The sequence below is a fragment of the Uloborus diversus genome, chromosome 7 (assembly GCF_026930045.1).
Source record: "Uloborus diversus isolate 005 chromosome 7, Udiv.v.3.1, whole genome shotgun sequence".
Lineage (NCBI taxonomy): Eukaryota > Metazoa > Arthropoda > Arachnida > Araneae > Uloboridae > Uloborus > Uloborus diversus.
The window spans coordinates 100,063,518-100,083,257 of record NC_072737.1 but is presented as its reverse complement, the minus strand read 5'-3'; the positions used below and the strand labels follow the sequence as shown (position 1 = coordinate 100,083,257).

Sequence of the window (19,740 nt, the reverse complement as noted above, 5' to 3'; positions counted from 1 at the left end):
AAAATTAGGTCTGTTTGTAAAGTAAAAATTTACAACGGAGAAAAAAATCTAAAATTTCTCTATGTGGTAGGACTAGAACATACTTTTCCTAGTAAGAATTGAAAATACATAAATTTATATGTATATAAATGATTGGTTATCTTTTCCTTGCATTGGAACCCAAAATTTGTCTCTAAAAACTTCCTAATACGATTTCGGAATCAAAAGAACAACTTGCAGCAGCCTCATTTAATCATGAAATCTCAAAACTTTTAACAGGCTGTGAAGCGTAAACGGCTTGAGATTCACCATAAATATTTTTAACTTTCTTAAATACACAAAAAAAATAACCATGCCAAGTTTCAATAAAATTCGAGACTGTGGGTGCTATGCCACATTTTTTACTTGACTTTTGCATGTTTTCCAAAATAAATTAAAGAAATAAAACTATCACTGAAATGATGAATAAAATAAGCAAATATAAGGTAGCATATAATGAAAAAATACCCAATATTAAAAATAATTGAAATACTTGCAGGATGCAAAAAGATTGAAATCTCAAATGAAGCATGCAAATTTCGGCGCAGCACGTGTTTGACATCGTTGGCATGATTCCAAAACATACGCTTTTGGCAGATATCGCGGAGGATGAAGATTCGAAGGAGGAAAATAGAAAAAACAAGAAATCAGAGACCGAAAATTTGAAAAAATCGTATTTTTTTTCCAATTTTTGAGAAAAATAAGGTCTGAAAGAGGCAAAAAAAGGAGGAAAAGGAGGAAAGATTCTATAAGTCAACAGAAAAAGCCGGGAAAATCTCATCCCTGCTACTAAGGCAATCCCTTATTAAATGGCAAAGCCTTTTTATACATTCTTATTTCGCCCATGTGTATACATTTTGGCTAAAGTGGTAAGCCAGAGTGCTAATGGCAAGGCTTATTTTTGTAGCCTCTGAGATAATGGTATGGAAATTTCCCCAAAAAGCTCAAAATACTGAATCTGTGCAAATTTTGAGGCAAATATCTTCACATAGGTCATATTTAATTTCAACCACCATTAGAAAACAGTTTTTTTTCCATTAGAATATTACATATTTAGATTGTCGAGATTTTATTTGGATTTTTAACCCCAGATTTCAACAGACTTGTTCTGTCTGTTCTGCGACATGTGTCAGAAATTCAGTGATGCTCAGCTTTCGGAAAAAACATTTATCAGTTCCTTAAAAAATAAACAACTAATTAAAAAAAATAAATGAATAACAACTTATAACACCTAATATTTTAAATTTACACTTACATAATATATATATATATATATATATATATATATATATATATATATATATATATTTTTTTTTTTTTTTTTTTTTCTTTTTTCCCCCAATAAATAAATAAATAAAAAAGGAATAAGTTTAAAACATTTTTCTTACTATGAAATTTCTTCTTTTCCAAGATGGAACAAGATATCAGTAGAAGTTACAGCCACTATAACCCCTTCAATGTCCAGAATACATGGATCTGAAGCCAAGTATAATCTCTAAAATATACAGGAAACCATATTAATATAAACACATGTACATTTACTGCAAGAAAATTTGGAAAATTAGATGATTACTTTGAGGAACAATTGAATTTCAGTACACCACACATTTTTGAACATAGGTTGTTCTAGAATAGACTGTTTTACTGAAAGGAAAAAGTTTTTAAACAAAATTTAAGCGAAGTTAAATATATTATCATATACAGGGGTAATTGTGAGTTTGTTAAAAATACTTGAAAGTTTTAAACAAAAAATTGGGAGGAGGGGAACCTATTTTTTGAACTTAGACCCCTAAAACTTAAGTATACATAATTTTTATACATACATAAATCAATTGCTTTTGATAATCATACAAGACCATTCTTAAATTCAAATAGTTTCCTCAGTCAAAATATTGTGCAATATGTTTCAAAAAATTGTCAATGAGTTATAAAGCTACAAATGAGCTGTCATTATACTAATTATCTCCTAAATGTTATTTTAAGGTAAAATTAAAAGGATTGCAACAGATTTTCAGTTTGTCTCTGGCAAATATTTTGAAAGTAATGAAATTACGCCTGCAAGTGAATGGATGGAAAATAATTTTAACTAGATACAAAACATAAATCTACTAATCAATTTCATACAAACTGGTTTAAAAATTCCACATACTTATTAGTACAGAAATAAAATATTAACCAGAGAATAAATATGTTAAAAAACTCAAGATAATAAACACGAAAATAAAATACAGCCAGCTATTCAGCATTTTGACACTCTTAAAGAACATGGAATTTTAACTGCTTAAATTTTAACAAGGCGTAGTAAGAATCAAAAATGCGAAAAATCCGATTCTGATAGTGGATGCAAAGCGATTTTTAGAAGGTTATTTCCAAATAAGGGGATGCAAAATATTCTAATATTTAAGTAAACTATTTTTTGGTGGTAAATTCTGTTGCAAGTATACGGTTTATAATGCAGAATTGTTTAGTATTTGCTAGAAAATCAAATTTTGAATCTGGAAATAATTTATTGTTCCATTTTTATATTCATTATCGTCATTTCTTAGTTGGCATCAAGGGTGTGAAGTCGAAGTCGGACTGATTTTGGGGTAAATGAGTCGGAGTTGTTGGAAAACATACTGACTCTGAGCTTCTTTTTTTTTTCCCTAATTTTCATTTACTTTCCTTGCATTTTTTAAGGAACAGATTATATATTGTTTTAATTTATGTAAAAAGATTTACTAATAAGAAAATAACTACATTTGGCAAACAGCTGGCTTCTTTATTTAACGAACTTTCACTTTCTGCTATAGCTACTTCCACCGACCCAGTAGTTTGCTTGTTTTTTAAACTTTTTTTAACTAATAACAACTGTCAGCAAACGATTTGGTTGCATAATATTTACAGAGATCACTTTCTAATAAAAATGTCAATATATTTTTTACTTCAATCTCAGGAAATAGTAAAGCATGTCGGGATCCGTAGCTCAGTAAGAAACTTCAGAAGGTGTTCAGTAAATTCAAATAAGTGTTGGTGCAAAAGCACAAATCTAAAAGATCCAATTGAATACATATATCTGTTTTCTTAAATCTAAGGACTATGTCTATAAGCTTGGTCTTAACTACAAAGTGCATGAAATAAAAAAAAAGTACATGATTTCTTAGTTACAACACTCCATAATTTCAGTTCATCTTAAAATCTTCATGTTAAGGTTAATTCTAAAGCAGCCAATAAAATTAAAATTTGAGTGAAGAAGAAATATAGGTATAGTAAAAGCTATTTGTACAAAGCTGTATACCGCCACATTTTGTGTAAAATTTGGTCAAGACGTACATGTACCTAGCCTCTCTTCGTAATATAATGCCCTATTTATGCGTAAATTTTATAGATGAAATATAATTTTTTATTTATTGGGGGATTTTTTATTTATTTATTGATTTATCGGGGAAATTTTTCTGCATTTATATTTTTTATGAACTCTGAAATTCTTGGAGTGTCATACACCAGATGGGTTTCACCCAGGGTTTACCCTTCCCTCTCAAGAAAGGTTTTTTGATTTTGCAAAAAAGTTTTCTTTTTCTCAAGTTACAGCTTTTAAAAATTGAAAGCACATGATTTGATCAATATCTATTTGTTAAACATTAAAGGGGAGCTCATTAATTCTTCTCATTTTTTTTAAAAGTAGAATTTTTAAGTAATCTCAGTCTATTGTAAAATTTTATTTTCAAATTGAATTTCTAACATTTTATGCATCTTAGGGTTACAATAAAATACAACGTGGAAACTTCATAAAAAGAATTTATTTCAACCTCTGTTTAGAGGTTTTTCTCTCTTCCGATGAGGGAGGGAAATTGAAAAAATAAAATAAAACTAATTAATTTAAAAGTCGGAGTCGGACGTTTCAAAATCCAGGAGTCGGAGCCGGTCATTTTCCTTCCGACTCCACGGCCCTGGTTTGCACATACATTTAAAGGTTACAAATAGACCACTTCATTCCATATATTAATATCAGCTAAATCTTCCCCAAATTTAATTTTTAGTTTTAAAGCATTGACAAATTGTTTTTTCAATAGTTCGAGAACTTGTCACATAAAATACAGATCAATGTAACTTTGTCTTGTTACGTTGAAATAATTTTTAAATATCTTCTAAAATACATCCTACACTTATAGACAATTTAAGGACAGATGTCAGGGGGGGTTTCAACTTTATTTTTTAAAATGTAAAGGTATCTGCAGGCCGAGGACTGCTGATGGCCTTTGAAAAAAGTGAGAAAGGTGACAAATTTGAAAACAAAGGTGACTAAAAGGTGATTAAAAAAGTAACTAAAAGGTGAACAAAAGCAATTTGTTAAGAACTCAAAAAACAGAAAAGTATTATCCCTTTTTACTGACTTTTACCAAAATAGCCTATATGCTTTTTGTAAAGATTTCTACAGTTTCACTTTCAATAGATGTTTTAATTTTTTCCATTTTCTTAGTTTCTTCTTCACAATCCTTTCTTTTTTGTTCTTCTTCTTGCTTCTGTTTCAATTCCAAATCCTTTTTCCTTTTACATTCCTCCATGTATGTTGTGTAATTTGCGTGTGCTTGTTGTGCACATTTAATCATTTCTGGACCAATTGATCTTCTCTTACAGCGTCTTTAACTATAAGTATGCTGTTTAAAAATCTTTCAGTTCTTGCTATCTTATTTTCACCAAAAAGGTGCTTTGAAATGGAAAATAGTCTTTTAATGTCAGCATTACCATGTGATAATGCAAGTGAATCTTTTATCACCTTAGAAACATTAGGAAACTTTAGATCATTGAAAGTTGAGTCCTTTTTTGAAATGTGCTGCTGCCAGTAGATATCAATGGTTTTGTTTTCGGATGCTTCATCATCTTTTTCCAGCTGCAAAAGTTTCCATTCATCTTGCAATCTATCGAGTGGAACATTAAAAGGCATAATTTTGGCAACCTTTATCAAATCCTTACAGCTTCTAGATTTACTTCTCTCTTTTGAATTCAAAAATTTAAAACTTTTCAGCAACCCGTTTGATATACAACTTTGTTTCTATTACATACTTGCATGCAGTCATACAATGCTTTTTAACAGCTCTTAAATACGTAACCTTTTCATTTTCTTTCAGTTTTGACAGTTCATCTGTCGCTTCTCCACTAACAACGAGATCTTCAAGAGGTAGTCTGTTTCCAACTGCAAACAGTTCATCTGTGTCTACGTTTGAAAAATCAACTTTCTTTATGACAGAGGCTTTTATAACCCGAGCCATAAAAGTCTGAACAATGGTCTGTATTTCTTGGTACAATTTATGTATCATAGGCACTTGGCATTGAAAGAGTTTCGTGAACTGCATAAACAAATCAGCAGATGAAAAGATAAAATGCAGCTCAGCTTTTATTGAAGGTCTTTTTAAAACATTTGCAACAGCTTTATATGACCTGCATTGCATAGCTGAATTCTTTTTTAAAGGCACATGTTTAAAAAATAATACTGAAGAGCATCCCACTGTTCCAGTAGTCTGTTTGCTGCAGGTCCAAGGGTAAGCCAATGGGTAGTTGTGTGTTTCAGAAACTTGTGATGAGGTGTATTTAGTTGAGCTCTTGCACTTCTTCGAAGTCCTCATAACGGGAAGGCCAACCATTTAAATAGCTATAAGTACTAAGAAGAAGTTCAGATGCTTCTTCACCTAAATACTGCAATGTTTTGACATACGCATTATGAATTGTATGAATACTGCAAGTACCAATATTTATAAGGCTTTTTTCTCGTGTCTCAAGGATAATAGTGTCAAACAACCTAAAAACCTTTTTATTAACATAAGGACCATCCAAAGGAAAGCATGAGGCATTTATTCATGGATAATTACTCTCGGTAAATGCTTCACATAGCTTCTCAATCGAAATTTCACCAACTGCCTTGCCCAAGAAGAAAGTTTTGAGATGCCTTCTTGTGATGCAGCATTGGCTTTCAGACCAGTATTTTATTAAAGTAAGAAAAACAACATTAAAAATAGCACAAATTTGCCAATTACAGCAGACACGTGTTTCAGCATTACAGGGAACGCCTTCTTCAATGCAAAAGGTAATGAGCTTATGGATGAAAAGACATCCGACTTTTGTCGGATGTCTTTTCATCCATAAGCTCATTATTTTTTTTCATCTATCTTTTTTTCATTCTAAATATGAAAGTTATGCAATATAATGGAACTGTATTTTTATCTAGAAATATATTCGAGTAATAATCTGATTGTACAGCATGAATCTCATCAGCATCTTCATTTTTTAAGGAATAAATATAGTTACTTGCACTGTACAGTAATATTACAGTTCAGTATTTTATTATTACTACATAATGTACGTACGGTACTCTTTTATTTCGTGTCTCTCTTTCTCTCATTGATAACTGATTATGCGTATCGTAAGTTTTTTTTAAGTTGAATGTTACAGCTTTTTAAAAACTACAGTAAGAATTCAGTTCTTTATGTAAGAAACTGTACTATGCAGTTAATGGTTTAAAACAGTTTAAGGGGTGTTTACAAATGTCAAAAATAATTGAGTGTGTTTATAAAAAAACTCATGCACAAACCCCCATAACGCAAAAGTTTGACTTACATGAGGGGTTTTGGAAAGCATCCCTCCCATAAGTTGAGACTCTACTGTATAAAAAGAAACGTAGGAAATATATAGTTCATCTTCAACCCTGTTTCTAGAATAATAACTGGTAAAGTAGTCAATGCTAGTTTTTTAAGTCAAACTCAACAATTTCATCTCCACAGAGAGGAAAAAGCATTTTAATGCCCTTAATTTTACACCCTGATAAATTTGATATGAAAGCTTTTTTTCTTTCTTTCTTTGTTTTTCTGTAGATGCCAGACAGTTTACTTTTTAAAGAGAAAATTAAGGTACAAATTGCCCTTTTTAACTAAATTTGAAAATGAATGAATGTGAGAAATTATTTTTGAGCTGAAACAAATATATTTAACTAAAAAAGAACATTTCACCTTTGATGAATTCTTCACTTTATATGGTGGAGTTGGATAGATGAAATCATGATGAACATCTCTAGTGGATGGGATCAAAATCACCTTTGTACTGATACTAAAAAGAAACTTGAATTAGCACAGCTATAAAAACATATTTATTTGGTGGCATAGCATTATATTACAATCTCTTCTTTCTAAAAGAATTTTAAGTGAAGGAATTATCAAACAATATTTTAGCTAATATTTACTGAAATAAACAAACTAAGGTAAAACACTGTTAGTGGCCATTTCAAGATTTAAAACGCACTAGTAGTGGCCACAGTGAACTATAGTTTCAAACTGTGGAGCTACAATATTAATTTTCCCTCTTAAAACTCAATGAGTGTTATTTGTATATATAACGGCAAATCAAATGACCTTTTAATTTTCTACTACGGGCAAAGCCGTGGGGGTACCCCGAGTTTAGAATGAAATATTGGGAACTTAAAGCTTCAGATTTCACAAACAGTTTTGAAATTCTTTGAAACAGATTCACTGATTAAATTTATTACTATGGTTTAGTGGCAGCTCGTGGCTTAATTTGGTGGGTGGGCCCACTGTTATTAGGGGCGCCCTGATGGAGGTTATTGTGGCCTCCCAAAAGTTTCTTTATTTGGAAAATTTGGAGTTCATATAGCTTTTCAGGCTTAATGTATCTTCTAATTATGTTTTAGTATGTGTGCATGCTTTATTGATAACATTCAGTAAAGTTCAGAGTTTCATTTTGTGAATTGAGAACTCAACCACTCTCTTCCCATCTCAAAAGGTCGGGTTGCCTCTGACTCTATAAAGTTTTGACAAGAAAAAGGAAAACAGATAAAATGAAGAGAACTAAGGTGGGCATGCCAAATAATAAGGCAATGAAGACTAATAATAGCACCCCCCCCCCCCTTTTTCTCATACAGAATAGCAAAAATTAGATTGTGACTGGGATCATGCAGCAGCATTAACTTTCACTTTAACATGTTTCATTATTATATGAGGTAGTGAGAAGCAAAAGGATGTAAGTGGACATATTCAAGTTTTGAGTAAAACGCGTTTGAAAATATTTTCATGCGTAGGCTTTCATAGATTTTTTTTCCTAAATCATGCTGTAGAGCAGCACCTACCAGTGCTACTAGTGCTATCTCTTGCCCTAAGACAGAGGAGAGGTTCACCTACCATTTGTACAGGTTATCTCCAAATTTTTACTTTTGCCACTTACATCCTTTTGCTTCTCACTGCCTCATATATATCAAATTACGAAACTGGTAAATATTTTTTCTACAAACAGTTTACTTAATTACCAATATATTCTGTTCTATAAGAACTTTAAATTACTTTTAATTTTCATTGTGTAATAATTTAGGTTTGCTGAGCGTTAGAATACGCTAGCGTAGAAAAGGCATGATAATAAGGTCAACACGATTAAGACCTATTACTTTAACAAAATATCATAGCTTAGAAGAAAATTGAAAAAATCTCACCCAATGAAGATTACTTTAGGCGCAGCTTTTAATTCAAAAATTTAAAGTCTTATTATATTAGCACGACACTGAAAACCAACTGAACTTAAATGTAAACTGAAACTTAAAAAATGGCAAACGCCTTTTCGAAAATAAAATGTCCATTCAGAAAGTTCGAGAATGCGCTCAAGTTCCATAAAGAAAAATAAATTAAAATGGACATCCCATGCAAAGAAATGAGTGGGAACCCAAAATATTATAAACCCCAGTACCTCATAGTAACAGCTGTTTAAGATTAAAGAAAAGGAAAAAAATGGATTAAATCAAAAGAGAGAGAGAGAAAGCGATGAGAGAACTTTTCCTTTCCCCGTGGGTTGGGCTCCGAAAATTCTGCCCATCGCCTCACTGAAACTTTGCATAAGCGACGCGAGACGAGACACATTTCTCCCATTGCTTCTACTATTGCTATTGGATGAAGATATTTTTCGAGGGGGCAGGAAGGGAACCGGCCCATGGCCCATACGCATCGTTCGGGGTGATGTCGCTTGCCGCTTTCGTTACTTTGATTTAATGCTCGCAGTTGGTAAAGTTGTGGGCCGCTGAAAATAGTCTAAAGAATCATTCTTAAAGCGTTGTCGCTATTTGATAGAAAAGGAACACTTTTTTTATTATATTAGCGATTAGCAGAGTGCTAGAAATTTAAAATCAGTTTCATGTCCTGATTTTATTTAAAACTGAAACACAAAAGACATTTTTAAACAATCTAATTATGCACTATTTTGTCGGGTGGGCCCGGCCCACCCAGCCCATAGTGACGAGCCGCCACTGTTATGGTTATCAAAAACAATAAGAAACTTTTATGAAAATATATTTAATTTTTCCAAAGGATTCATAAAATAAATCAGTTTTTTGAGACAAAGAAAATCATACTCCAACATTCACAAACTGAATAATGAGAAGTTACTCAGAGGAATTAACTTACGGCTCAATCTGAGTGATAATTTCAGCTATTAATTTTTCAAAAAGCTCTTCATGTGTTTCAGTCAAAGTGCCATTCTGAAATTAATAAATAAATAAATAAATAAGGAAAAAAAGAAGAAAGACCTTTTTTTTAAAAATTCAACTAAGATTATGATAACCAATTTATGAGTGTTCATAATTTTTTCTTGACCTCGATTTGTAAAGTTAGAAAATCAATGTAAGACTATTTGCCGTACATTATTTTGGGGGGATTTTTAAAGTTTGTATACAAAGTCCTGTTAAAATATCGTAAAAAAAATGAATGAAAAATTGAAAAAAATGCAACCACATGCATTTTGATGGCATTCAAAAATGTGAAATAATATTAGGCAAATCTCTACACATATGAGATATTGACACTAGAACTCCGTAACAATGAAAAATAAGTGCAAAATATAAATATAAATAACCAAATAAATAATAATCACAGTCAAACTCATTTAAAAAGAGTGCAAAGGGAGTGCAAGCTTTGCTTGTTATGACTGAGACTTGGTAAAAAACAGGTTTGTGAAAACACTCATAAAAAATCATTGATTTTGTGTATTCAACCCAAAATACTGCTAAGGGAATTTTGGGTTGAATAAAACAATTTAAAAAAACAAAAATTCATTTTTTTATGTAAGAAACAGTAATGTATAGCCGAGAAATGGTTTTTAACTGCTTGAGGTGGTGTTTACACGTGTCTATATTTATAAAAGTTTTTACACATACACTTTTCCACAACACGAAATTTCGACTTACGCGATTGATCTTGGAACGCACCCCTCGTGTAAGTCGGGATTCGACTGTAAAGCAATTTCATTTTAATGAGTGTCCTATTTATTTTGGTCTCTCACTTTATTAGAAAATAATTTACAATATATCTCCTAGTTTGTGCATTGCTTTTCGGTTTTCTTACAATTCTAAGCAAAAGACCTGCTATTTTGAAGTTGTTTAACAAAGTAGAATGACAGTTCATTCGCTTGTTGTGCCTCGCCAAACAATATTTGATGCAATATGCAACTTCAAGTGGCTTGGAAATTATGGTCGATGTCAAGAAAGTGTACAAAAACGAACAGTGAACATTTCAATTAATCATCAGGTCATCCAAAAGTGAGTTCAATGAAATCCTTGCAGAGATAGAAGTGACATTTGCCAACAAAAATATAGGAAAATATAGGAATTTTCTGAAAAAAATATAGGAACTCGATGGAAAATATAGGAGTTTTCTGAAAACAATATAGGAATTTTTCGAAATAATATAGGAACGTTTTGAAAAAAAATGATATACAGGAATTTTTATAACAAGGCTAGCCAGTATGACATTTTTTTTCTCAAAATGCAACATTACTATTTGATTAAAAACATGTAATAACACTCCTACCTAACATAAGTGCAATACATACGCATAAATATGTCAAAAAATACACACAAAATCAATTTTACAAAAAGAAAAAGAGCGTAAAACTTTAATTTGTACTAAACATATTAAGGCGTTCTTCTTTAAAAATAAAAAAAATTAGACGAAATTTTTTGTAGGTGTACACAAATCTTTCTTAAAATAATTGTATTACTAATCTAATTCTTGACTGTCTGTTGTGGCATCCATAATCAATCTCTAAACATAAGTTGCTCACTGAAGATTCTTTCTAGTTTTACAAGTTCAAAATAATTTTAAAAAAAACATAAATGAATGGTTTTTTTTTTTTTTTTGAAAACAGCAGCAACAGTAACAATTCTTAAAATATGCAATAAATTAAATTTCAACAAAAAGACTACTACAAATGCCTTCTACTTTCAAATACATTTATTATAAAATCAGTTAATTTGAATCCAAATTAAGAACCTTCATATAATCAAGTTTGGAATTTTAAAACATATTTTCACAAGCAAAACACATGTGACATTGAAGTTACAGCATTTTGCGCAATTAAATTTTTGCATTGCATTTTGTACATTGCTATTCCAGGGTTCCCACTCTCATTCAAGAAAAGAATTCAAATACTTATTTACTATGCTGAAAATCTTGTGACAGCTCTTGAGCAGTGTTCCCTGCTAAGCAGTTTATGATAGCAGTAGTTTCCGTCCGAGCACAACCGTACTTTCTTTGCTACCTACAAGCCCAGGAACATATTTTTAATGAAAGTTTTGCATGATCTGATATTGCGATGGGAAAGCTGTGCTCCAGAATGAAATTGGTGAATAAAAGTTCTGTTCTAATTATGTTATCACTTGACGATGAAGTAAAGCCGAACTTAAAAGTTTTATGAGTTGTTAAAACATGCACATTATCTTTCCATGTGCTATGCTGAAATCAAAGTCACATGTCACACAGTAATATCAGGGGTCAATCACGGTTTTATTTTTTGAGTCCCCATTTTGTGAAAAAGCAAAATATTTCTGAATTTTCTTTATTTTTGTGAAAAAGAAATTATTGTGAATTTCCTTTTCTTTTCCGGAAAAAAAGTTCTTAGGTAAAATTTAAAATCACTTGACGATTTGTAGGTTAAAATTTAAATGTATACGATTTTTTTTTCTCAAAAAAATCTGATATGATACTTTGAGCTTTTTTTTCTGAAAATCCTGACTTTTCAACACCAAATTCGATCATAGTTGAAATCCACGATTTCCCATGACTTTCAAGGGCACCCAGGAAAATATATATTTGATTTAGAAGTATTTGGTCACAGGGTTCAAATACCCTTTAGGGAGAAAAAAAATTCAAGCACTTTTCAAGGCAAAAAATTTTTTTTCAAGTCAATACCATAAATTTGTTCTAAAAATATTGCATGCAGGTTTCCCTTAATGCAAACATATAAATAGGTAATAATGTAAAAAATGTAAAGGAAAACAAAATATCCTTTTCTACAACAAGAGACCTTTGATAAGAAAAAGATATGTGTCGAAAGTTTTTCTGCAAATGTCTGAAAAGCTCGGTCATAAAGAAGAGCAGGTGCCATGAGGTTTAATTTTGCAATCTTCACATTCAAAGAAGTATAATTTATAAAATCTGCAAGCCAAAAATTAAAAAAAAAAATATTAACACTTTTAATGAATGCTTTTAACTTTTGTGGGAAGAAACCATAACACCTAAATTCAATGGAACAGCTAGACAGGAGATTATTTCCAATATTGATAGTGGTTTGTACACATATAAGGGCGGTTAGGATCAAACACAACACCCAGAAGGTAATTTCCGGTGGTACTATTAAGTTCAAAAGTACAAGACGTCCGTTAATTATTTATAAGTATTCAAAGTATAAATCAATTACTCCTATGCATGTATTAGTTGTTCAGGCGTTAAAGCATTTCAACTGTCCTCAAGTAACTTTAAAATTTTGTCAGAAAGAAAACATTTTATGAGTCTCCAATCCAGTATCCATACCTCAAAATTCGCGAAAGCTGCTTAAGAAGTGATAAATATTCTGAATGTAATCTTGAGCCTGCTTTTACTGAATAACCTGTAATAGTCAATAAATGTACAAGTTCAGATTCATAGAGCCATATTTCCTAACTGAAAAGAATCACAAGTTGATATACATAATGACAAAAGTAGTTTTTTTTGGGAACAAATGAATTATTCGTGAAATACACCGCCAGCTCAGTCATTTCCAGCTGAGGACTGCAGTTTCGTGCTTGTTAGCACTCATCAGCCCGGCATAGGAAAGTGACTGAGCTGGAGATGGAAAACCTATTAAGGAAGCCAAGAGTGCGAAACAAACTGGTAGCTAATATAGAATTAGCAGACCAGAAGAGTGACCGAAGCAATGGTTCGGTTCAACTCGAAGATTGAACGCGAGGCAAGGTATATCCAGTAATTTACCGCCCATTAGTCAGGGCTAAAGCAGAAATACAAGGAAATACACCACCAGCTCAGTCATTTCCAGCCAAGGACTGCAGTTTCGTGCTTGTTAGCACTCATCAGCCCGGCATAGGAAAGTGACTTAGCTGGAGATGGAAAACCACTTAAGGAAGCCAAGAGTGCGAAACAAACTGGTAGCTAATATAGAATTAGCAGACCAGACGAGTGACCGAAGCAATGGTTCAATTACTGAATTTACTGAATTTAATTTACTGAATATACCTTGCCTGCGTTCAATCTTCGAGTTGAACCGAACCACTTCCGGAAAAAATCATTTTTTCAATTTTTCAAAGAGAGAGTTTTTTTTTTTTGTTCAATAAACCCCTTCGGAAAAAAAAAACATTTTTTTCCGAAATTTTCTGTTTTTATCTCTAATCCCTACAAAACCACTTGATTGTGTGATTTCTAATATAAAATATCGACTTGGAAAAACATTATGTAAGAATGGGTTTGACTATCTCCCCCGAACTAAGGGTTTGTAGAGATTTTCCAACCCCCCTCTCCCTTGGGACCCTTACATAATTGATGAATGGTCCCTAAGTACTTATGGCTCAAGAAGCGTAGTCACTTCTGTCACTTGCACCCCTGGCTGCAAAAAAAAGTTTTGAATGTCAAAAGCCATTGATTGTGTTCCTTCTGCTTTAGCTTAAATTTGAGTTAAAAGTACAGTGAAGCACCGTTCATACGTTTCTCTTTTATACGTTTTTATCAATTATACGTTTTCAAAATTGTTCCCTGCAAAGTCTAATACACATTAACCTATACCTATGATACATTTTTTCGTTTGTGTTCTTTTTTCATACAGTCCCTTCAAAAATGTATAAACGGTGCTCACTGTATATAACATTTAAAGTAAAAGTATCCATTCTACAAATTTTAAAATAGGGGTCATCATCTCTTGTTCTCATGATTTCCGATTCATCAGCAGTAATTTTCAGCTGACTTAGCAGAGTTTAACAAAAAAAAAAAAAAGTAAGGATAAGCTGTACTGGTAGTCCATAGAAATTTTGTGTCCTGACTTTCCAAATTTTTGCGATAAAATCATAAATTTCTTTGCCTTTTCACTGATATTTCTTAACAATATCATTTTCACTGACTATTTCTAGTTTTTCTGCTTTTCAAGAGGCTTATAAACCTTGAGTATATACCCCCACCCCATAATAAAATAAATAAAACAATATTTATTACATCTGACCAATGGAAACATTTTGAATCTATTTATGAAACATTAAAAAATTTCATTCTACCTCTATTACTTCATTTTTTTCGTCCACAAAAGGTCCTATCTGAAATAATAATTATAAGAAAAACTTAAATACTAATTATTAATTGATCACAATGCTACACAAATACAAGAAAAAAATATTTAAAAATATTTTATGAAGTTGTAAAAAACTGAAAAGCTATAGTTATATAAGAATATGCCATTAGAAAAACTGGTTAGTTTCATGTACTCTGAAGTTGCTATAAATTTTAATATTTTTCAAATGCACTTGATTTTATAATCAATAAATACATTTGTATTTTTTAGCTATATTTCTTTAATGCTTAAATTAAGAAGAAAAAATTAATTTTATTTTTAAAAATAAATGACTCTCATGAACATAACAAGGTTTATTTCCTTGTCTTTTATAATGGGTGTTCCAGTTTAACCTGCAAGATCTTGATATTACAGTGGAGAAGAACTTTACAGAAATACCTGTTTTACTTTTAATTGAATTATAGTTCATTTAAAACGTAGCTCAAAAAGTAATATTTCTTAAATATTTCTAAATAAACTGCAACAAGATAAAAAAAATATTCTGAATTCTGTTATCTTAATTTCAGCCATATTATATTACAAAGAAAGCAAATATTTTTAATACTAAAAACATTAATAATTTGAATGATTAAAAAGTCATATACAAAGATATAATGTGAAATACAACTCACTAGAAGTGCAACATGAGGTTGATGGATTTTTATATATTTCATTAAATCTTGAAAAGGTTCATAAGATAGAGAATCACAAGTTGTATATGGTCCACAAGCAACAACAATGCTTAGAGAATCTGAAATATACAAATGCACATACAAAATTCTTTTTAAAAAACTGATAACTTCATTAACAAAAAATCATCCATAAACAACTCCATTAACAAAATTTTGCACATTTTTTAATTGTGCGTGTTATTATTTTAAGTTTATTAGAAAACAAAAAAGTCATCGAGAACTAAACGGGTCTACTTAGTCGGACATCAAGAGATATAATTAATTATCTTTAGACTTCAGCTGCAAACAATTTTCAAAATGATATACATTTTTACAAAAGGTGAAAATTGATACTTTTTTTTTTTTTTTTTTAAGTTTATGACACTAATTTCGTGATATCTAAATGTATTTTTTATTCTATATCACAGAAATCTTTTATCAGTTTTCATTTCATACTATCTATTGAGAATTTTCTCACATATGACTGACTATCTTGAATATTTACTACAAATTTTTCTGTAATATTGGAAACATTAAAAAAAGAAAATTACCGAAGCAATTGGCCAAATCAGGAACTTTCTCACATGGAGGAGGATAAATACCCTGAAATATGTTAAAAGACAAAACTTGAGTTAGATTTCTCTGCAGTTTCAAACTAAAGTTGAGTGCATTTCAAAAACCACTAATTTTTTTTTAAAGGCATTGCAACTTAAGGCAGAAAAACAAAAACACATTAGAACATTCAATATTGATTCACATTATGAAACATTGCATTTCTACATACAAATACTTGGGGGCTACTACTTTCTAGTGTTTATGTATATAGTAGACTCTTCAAAATAATAATAACAATAACAATAATACTATATAAATATAAGATATAAATAATAAAAAAATAAGATTTTTGGGTTGGAAAGAGAAAAAAGAATAGCAGTTTAAGTAAACTTAACAAGAGCTAATTTTTTCCTAAAAATCTTCCTCAAAATTCCCTGGATGTCTGAATTTGTCCGGATTTTAAGTTTAATCCACAGTGGAACATAGGAAGAAACAGAGCTAACAGAACTCTGTGTTTTATCAACATATCTATTAGAGAAAACTCTAAGGAGGTTCTCCCATCTTTACACCGAAATTGGGTGTAACCTGATTAAGGGTGTGCTGTTCAGTTTAAGGGTCACCTTAAAAAAAGATAACTTATTTGAAAGGCTCAGAGTTACTAGTTTAACAATTGAACTTTCCGATTTATGTAAAGATAGAAGGACTAAACGGCTTAAGATATATAGCCTCAAATAGAGGAGAGTCATAGAAGTTGTGATACAGAAAGCTAATAATCAGAAAAAACTATTGCTTTAATAGGTTGAAGGGTAACTCAAATAGTTTATTCGAGAGGGGGGGGGGGGGTAACTGTTACTTGCAATAGTAATAAGGAGGCTCCTGATTGTCATAGGGGATTGACTAGGACAAGCCTAGCTTGGCCCAGCATCTTTTGCTGTTTGGTACTTTTGTATTTGTAATAAAGAAAATGAATGAATTACCTCAAAAACATTATGCATGACAAATTTTTTCCCAAGGTTATTTATTCCTTTTCCAGCAATTATCTGTAAAAAAAAAAGAAATAGGATTAATTAAGATACATACATACAGAGATAGATAAATCTTATATTTTGCATTAGAAATTTCAATGCAAGCAAGATTTTTGTCTAAATAATAAGTTTGAAAAACAGGGGGAAAAATTGAAGCAAATTTAGCGGTGTCATTCTATTTATTTAAACTAAAATCCGAGCGTTATAAATTAAGTGTTACGTTTTTATGAATATTTATTCATTCATTCTTGATCAATGATATTTATTTCATTCTTAAGCAATGCTGTTCTTGTGATGTGTGGTTAAGCATTCTTTGGCAAGATTATTATTTTAGATTTATAGCCACTATCCTCCTTAACTGAATTTTTGAACTCGTCCATGAGTAAGGAAATTACTTGAACTCAATTATTCATAAAATAATCACAAATCAAACTAATCAATTGAACAGCATGAAATTTACATGTTATTGTGATTATGACATGCTCATAAACTTAAAAAAAAATTAAAAAATTAATTGTTAAAGGTATGCAGACTGTCAAGCTTGGAAGTTTATAAAAGTATGCATTTCATGTTCCACAAGGCACTCATATTCATTGATGTCCTTGTCTCAAAAAGTAAGACTTTTAAAAAGAGTAGAATCCCTCCTTTTCTAAAGCCATGTATTACTCAATATTAAAACAGGTTATATAAAGCATCACAAGCAAGTCTTTTTTTTTTTTAAATTATAGTAAACATACTTGGCCAGGGAAAAAAGAAAAACTTTGAAGTTGAGATACATCAAGGGGCACAGCATGACCTGAACTCATTTCTTGAGATCCTTCAAGTAACAAAGAAGACGCATTCAGCTTTGCAGCATTATCAGAACATATGCGACCAACAACTGGAACAGTTTCCTATAATAAAGCAGCATAGAATAGTTAATATTTTAAACAAATTAAAGATGAATGTTTTCATTTGTACAGACATTCGTTTTCCAAGAAAATCCATGGCAAATATTAATTGCTACTTGCATGAAAAGTTAGGTGTTCATAGTGATGTGGATCGGGTAAATACCCAGCGGGTAGGTAAATATTTTTTGGGTATTTACCCAAGGCAAACCAAAAAAAGAAATAATTGGTTAAACTGAAACATAATTACACAGTTTATAATATTTTTTATTGAAAGACTTGATGAAATTATGAAAGAAACATATCGTAAGCCAAAGAATCTTTCTTTTCAATGTCATAATTGGAGAAGTATAAACAATTCAATGATGAATTTCAGGATTTCAAAATCATAATCTAGGTTTGTCACATCCAAAATGAAAAAAAAAACAAAGCATGAGGAATGTTTTGAAGAATAAATTGAGAAGTTATTATGACACTATGATGTTATTTATTTAATTATTCATTTACTATTCTCAACCTTTATTTGTGGACTTTGTCATGTACAAAGAAGGGAAACACGATGCCTCATATTTGGCAGAGCAAATTAAAAAGGTAAAATGAAGGATCATGATGTTGAAAAGTTTTTTGTAGTAATAGGCGATAACGCTTAAAGTATGAGAGGGGCTTTTACTTATTGAAAAATAAAAAAAACATTGTTCCCATTAGGTTGTCTCTCCCACCTTTTACATTTATTATGCAACAATATTTTCCTATGTAAATCATTTCAAAATCTTCTATCGCATACAATTGAAATTGTGAAAACGATAAAACGAAGCAATGTGTTACAAGCAATGTTTGTCAAAATTCGAAACCAAGAGGTGGCGAAATCTGCTACTTCTTTAAAACTTTCAGTAAAAACCAGATGGGGCAATTATTTGTACTGTTTCCAAAGTTTAAAAGCTAACAAGTTTGCACTTCAAACTCTAGCAGTCAGTGAATCCCAGTTGACTAGTGAATCAAAGAGGCTCCTAGATGATGAAGTTTTTTGGCTTTGGAGGAAATTTCTGCAAAAGATATAGGTGAATAAAGAGTAATAATAAATTGAGCGACATTTCGTTACATTTTTGATGTCATACAGGGACATATTACTGGGTTATAAAAGACTAGGACCTTAAAAAAATTGATGTTTTTTTTTTTGTAACCAGTTAAGCTTTTTACTTTCTGTAGAATGGCTTTTTATATCTGAAGTTTGGCTATAAACATTGATTAGGGGTAATATCCAACACATTTAATATAAATATCAATATCATATTAGATTGCTAAGTTGTTTCACACAAAAATTCTTTAAATATGTGATCAAAATACAATTTTTGGGCAAAAAATTATTGATTTGTATATTGTTGGTTATATATATATATATATATATATATATATATATATATATATATATATATATATATATATATATATATATATATATATATATATATATATTAGGGTGTTCCAAAAAAATGCCTAAAATTTTTTTTTTTTAAATCTGCGGATCTTAACCCTAAATACTTGTACACATGACAAAAGAAGAACCCATATAAAATGTCAGCTCATTTGAAGTACATTTAGAGGTAGCTCAAAAGCTTTGAAGCTTGTGATTTTACATTTAATGTAAATAAATGACAAAAAATCATTGACGCTATGCCTTTATTTATATTCTTCATTGAAAAACTATGAATTGTCTATAATTTATACATATTTCTTATTTGTATCATAAAACACAAGGAAAAAAGCCAACACAAGGCTCTAGGTCTAAAGAGTAAGCATATCTGTAAATACTAATTAAAAAGTTATAAATTTTAAGGAAGTGTTGCTTTTTTAGTGTCCTTAAATTTTTTTCTGTGTGATTCTACAACTTGAAGTAAAAACTGTTTTTGCTCTTCATCTTTAGTGATTAGTTGGTTGTACTCTGAAATGAGAGCCACGCCCCTTTCTGCACAATCATTT

General features: G+C 30.7%; 1 protein-coding gene across 1 annotated transcript in view; it reads right to left on the bottom strand.

Moving 5' to 3' along the window:
- Positions 1–19,740, bottom strand: part of LOC129225998 (DNA polymerase alpha subunit B-like) — a 50,812-nt gene that overhangs the window by 12,182 nt on the left and 18,890 nt on the right. Inside the window, exons 7-14 of the mRNA XM_054860572.1 lie at positions 17,614–17,769; positions 16,829–16,891; positions 15,848–15,899; positions 15,258–15,376; positions 14,573–14,611; positions 9,447–9,520; positions 6,999–7,095; positions 1,407–1,513 (exon numbers count right to left, since the gene is read on the bottom strand). Of these exons, the coding sequence (XP_054716547.1) occupies positions 1,407–1,513; positions 6,999–7,095; positions 9,447–9,520; positions 14,573–14,611; positions 15,258–15,376; positions 15,848–15,899; positions 16,829–16,891; positions 17,614–17,769 (707 nt within the window). The remainder of the gene's footprint in view (positions 1–1,406; positions 1,514–6,998; positions 7,096–9,446; positions 9,521–14,572; positions 14,612–15,257; positions 15,377–15,847; positions 15,900–16,828; positions 16,892–17,613; positions 17,770–19,740) is intronic.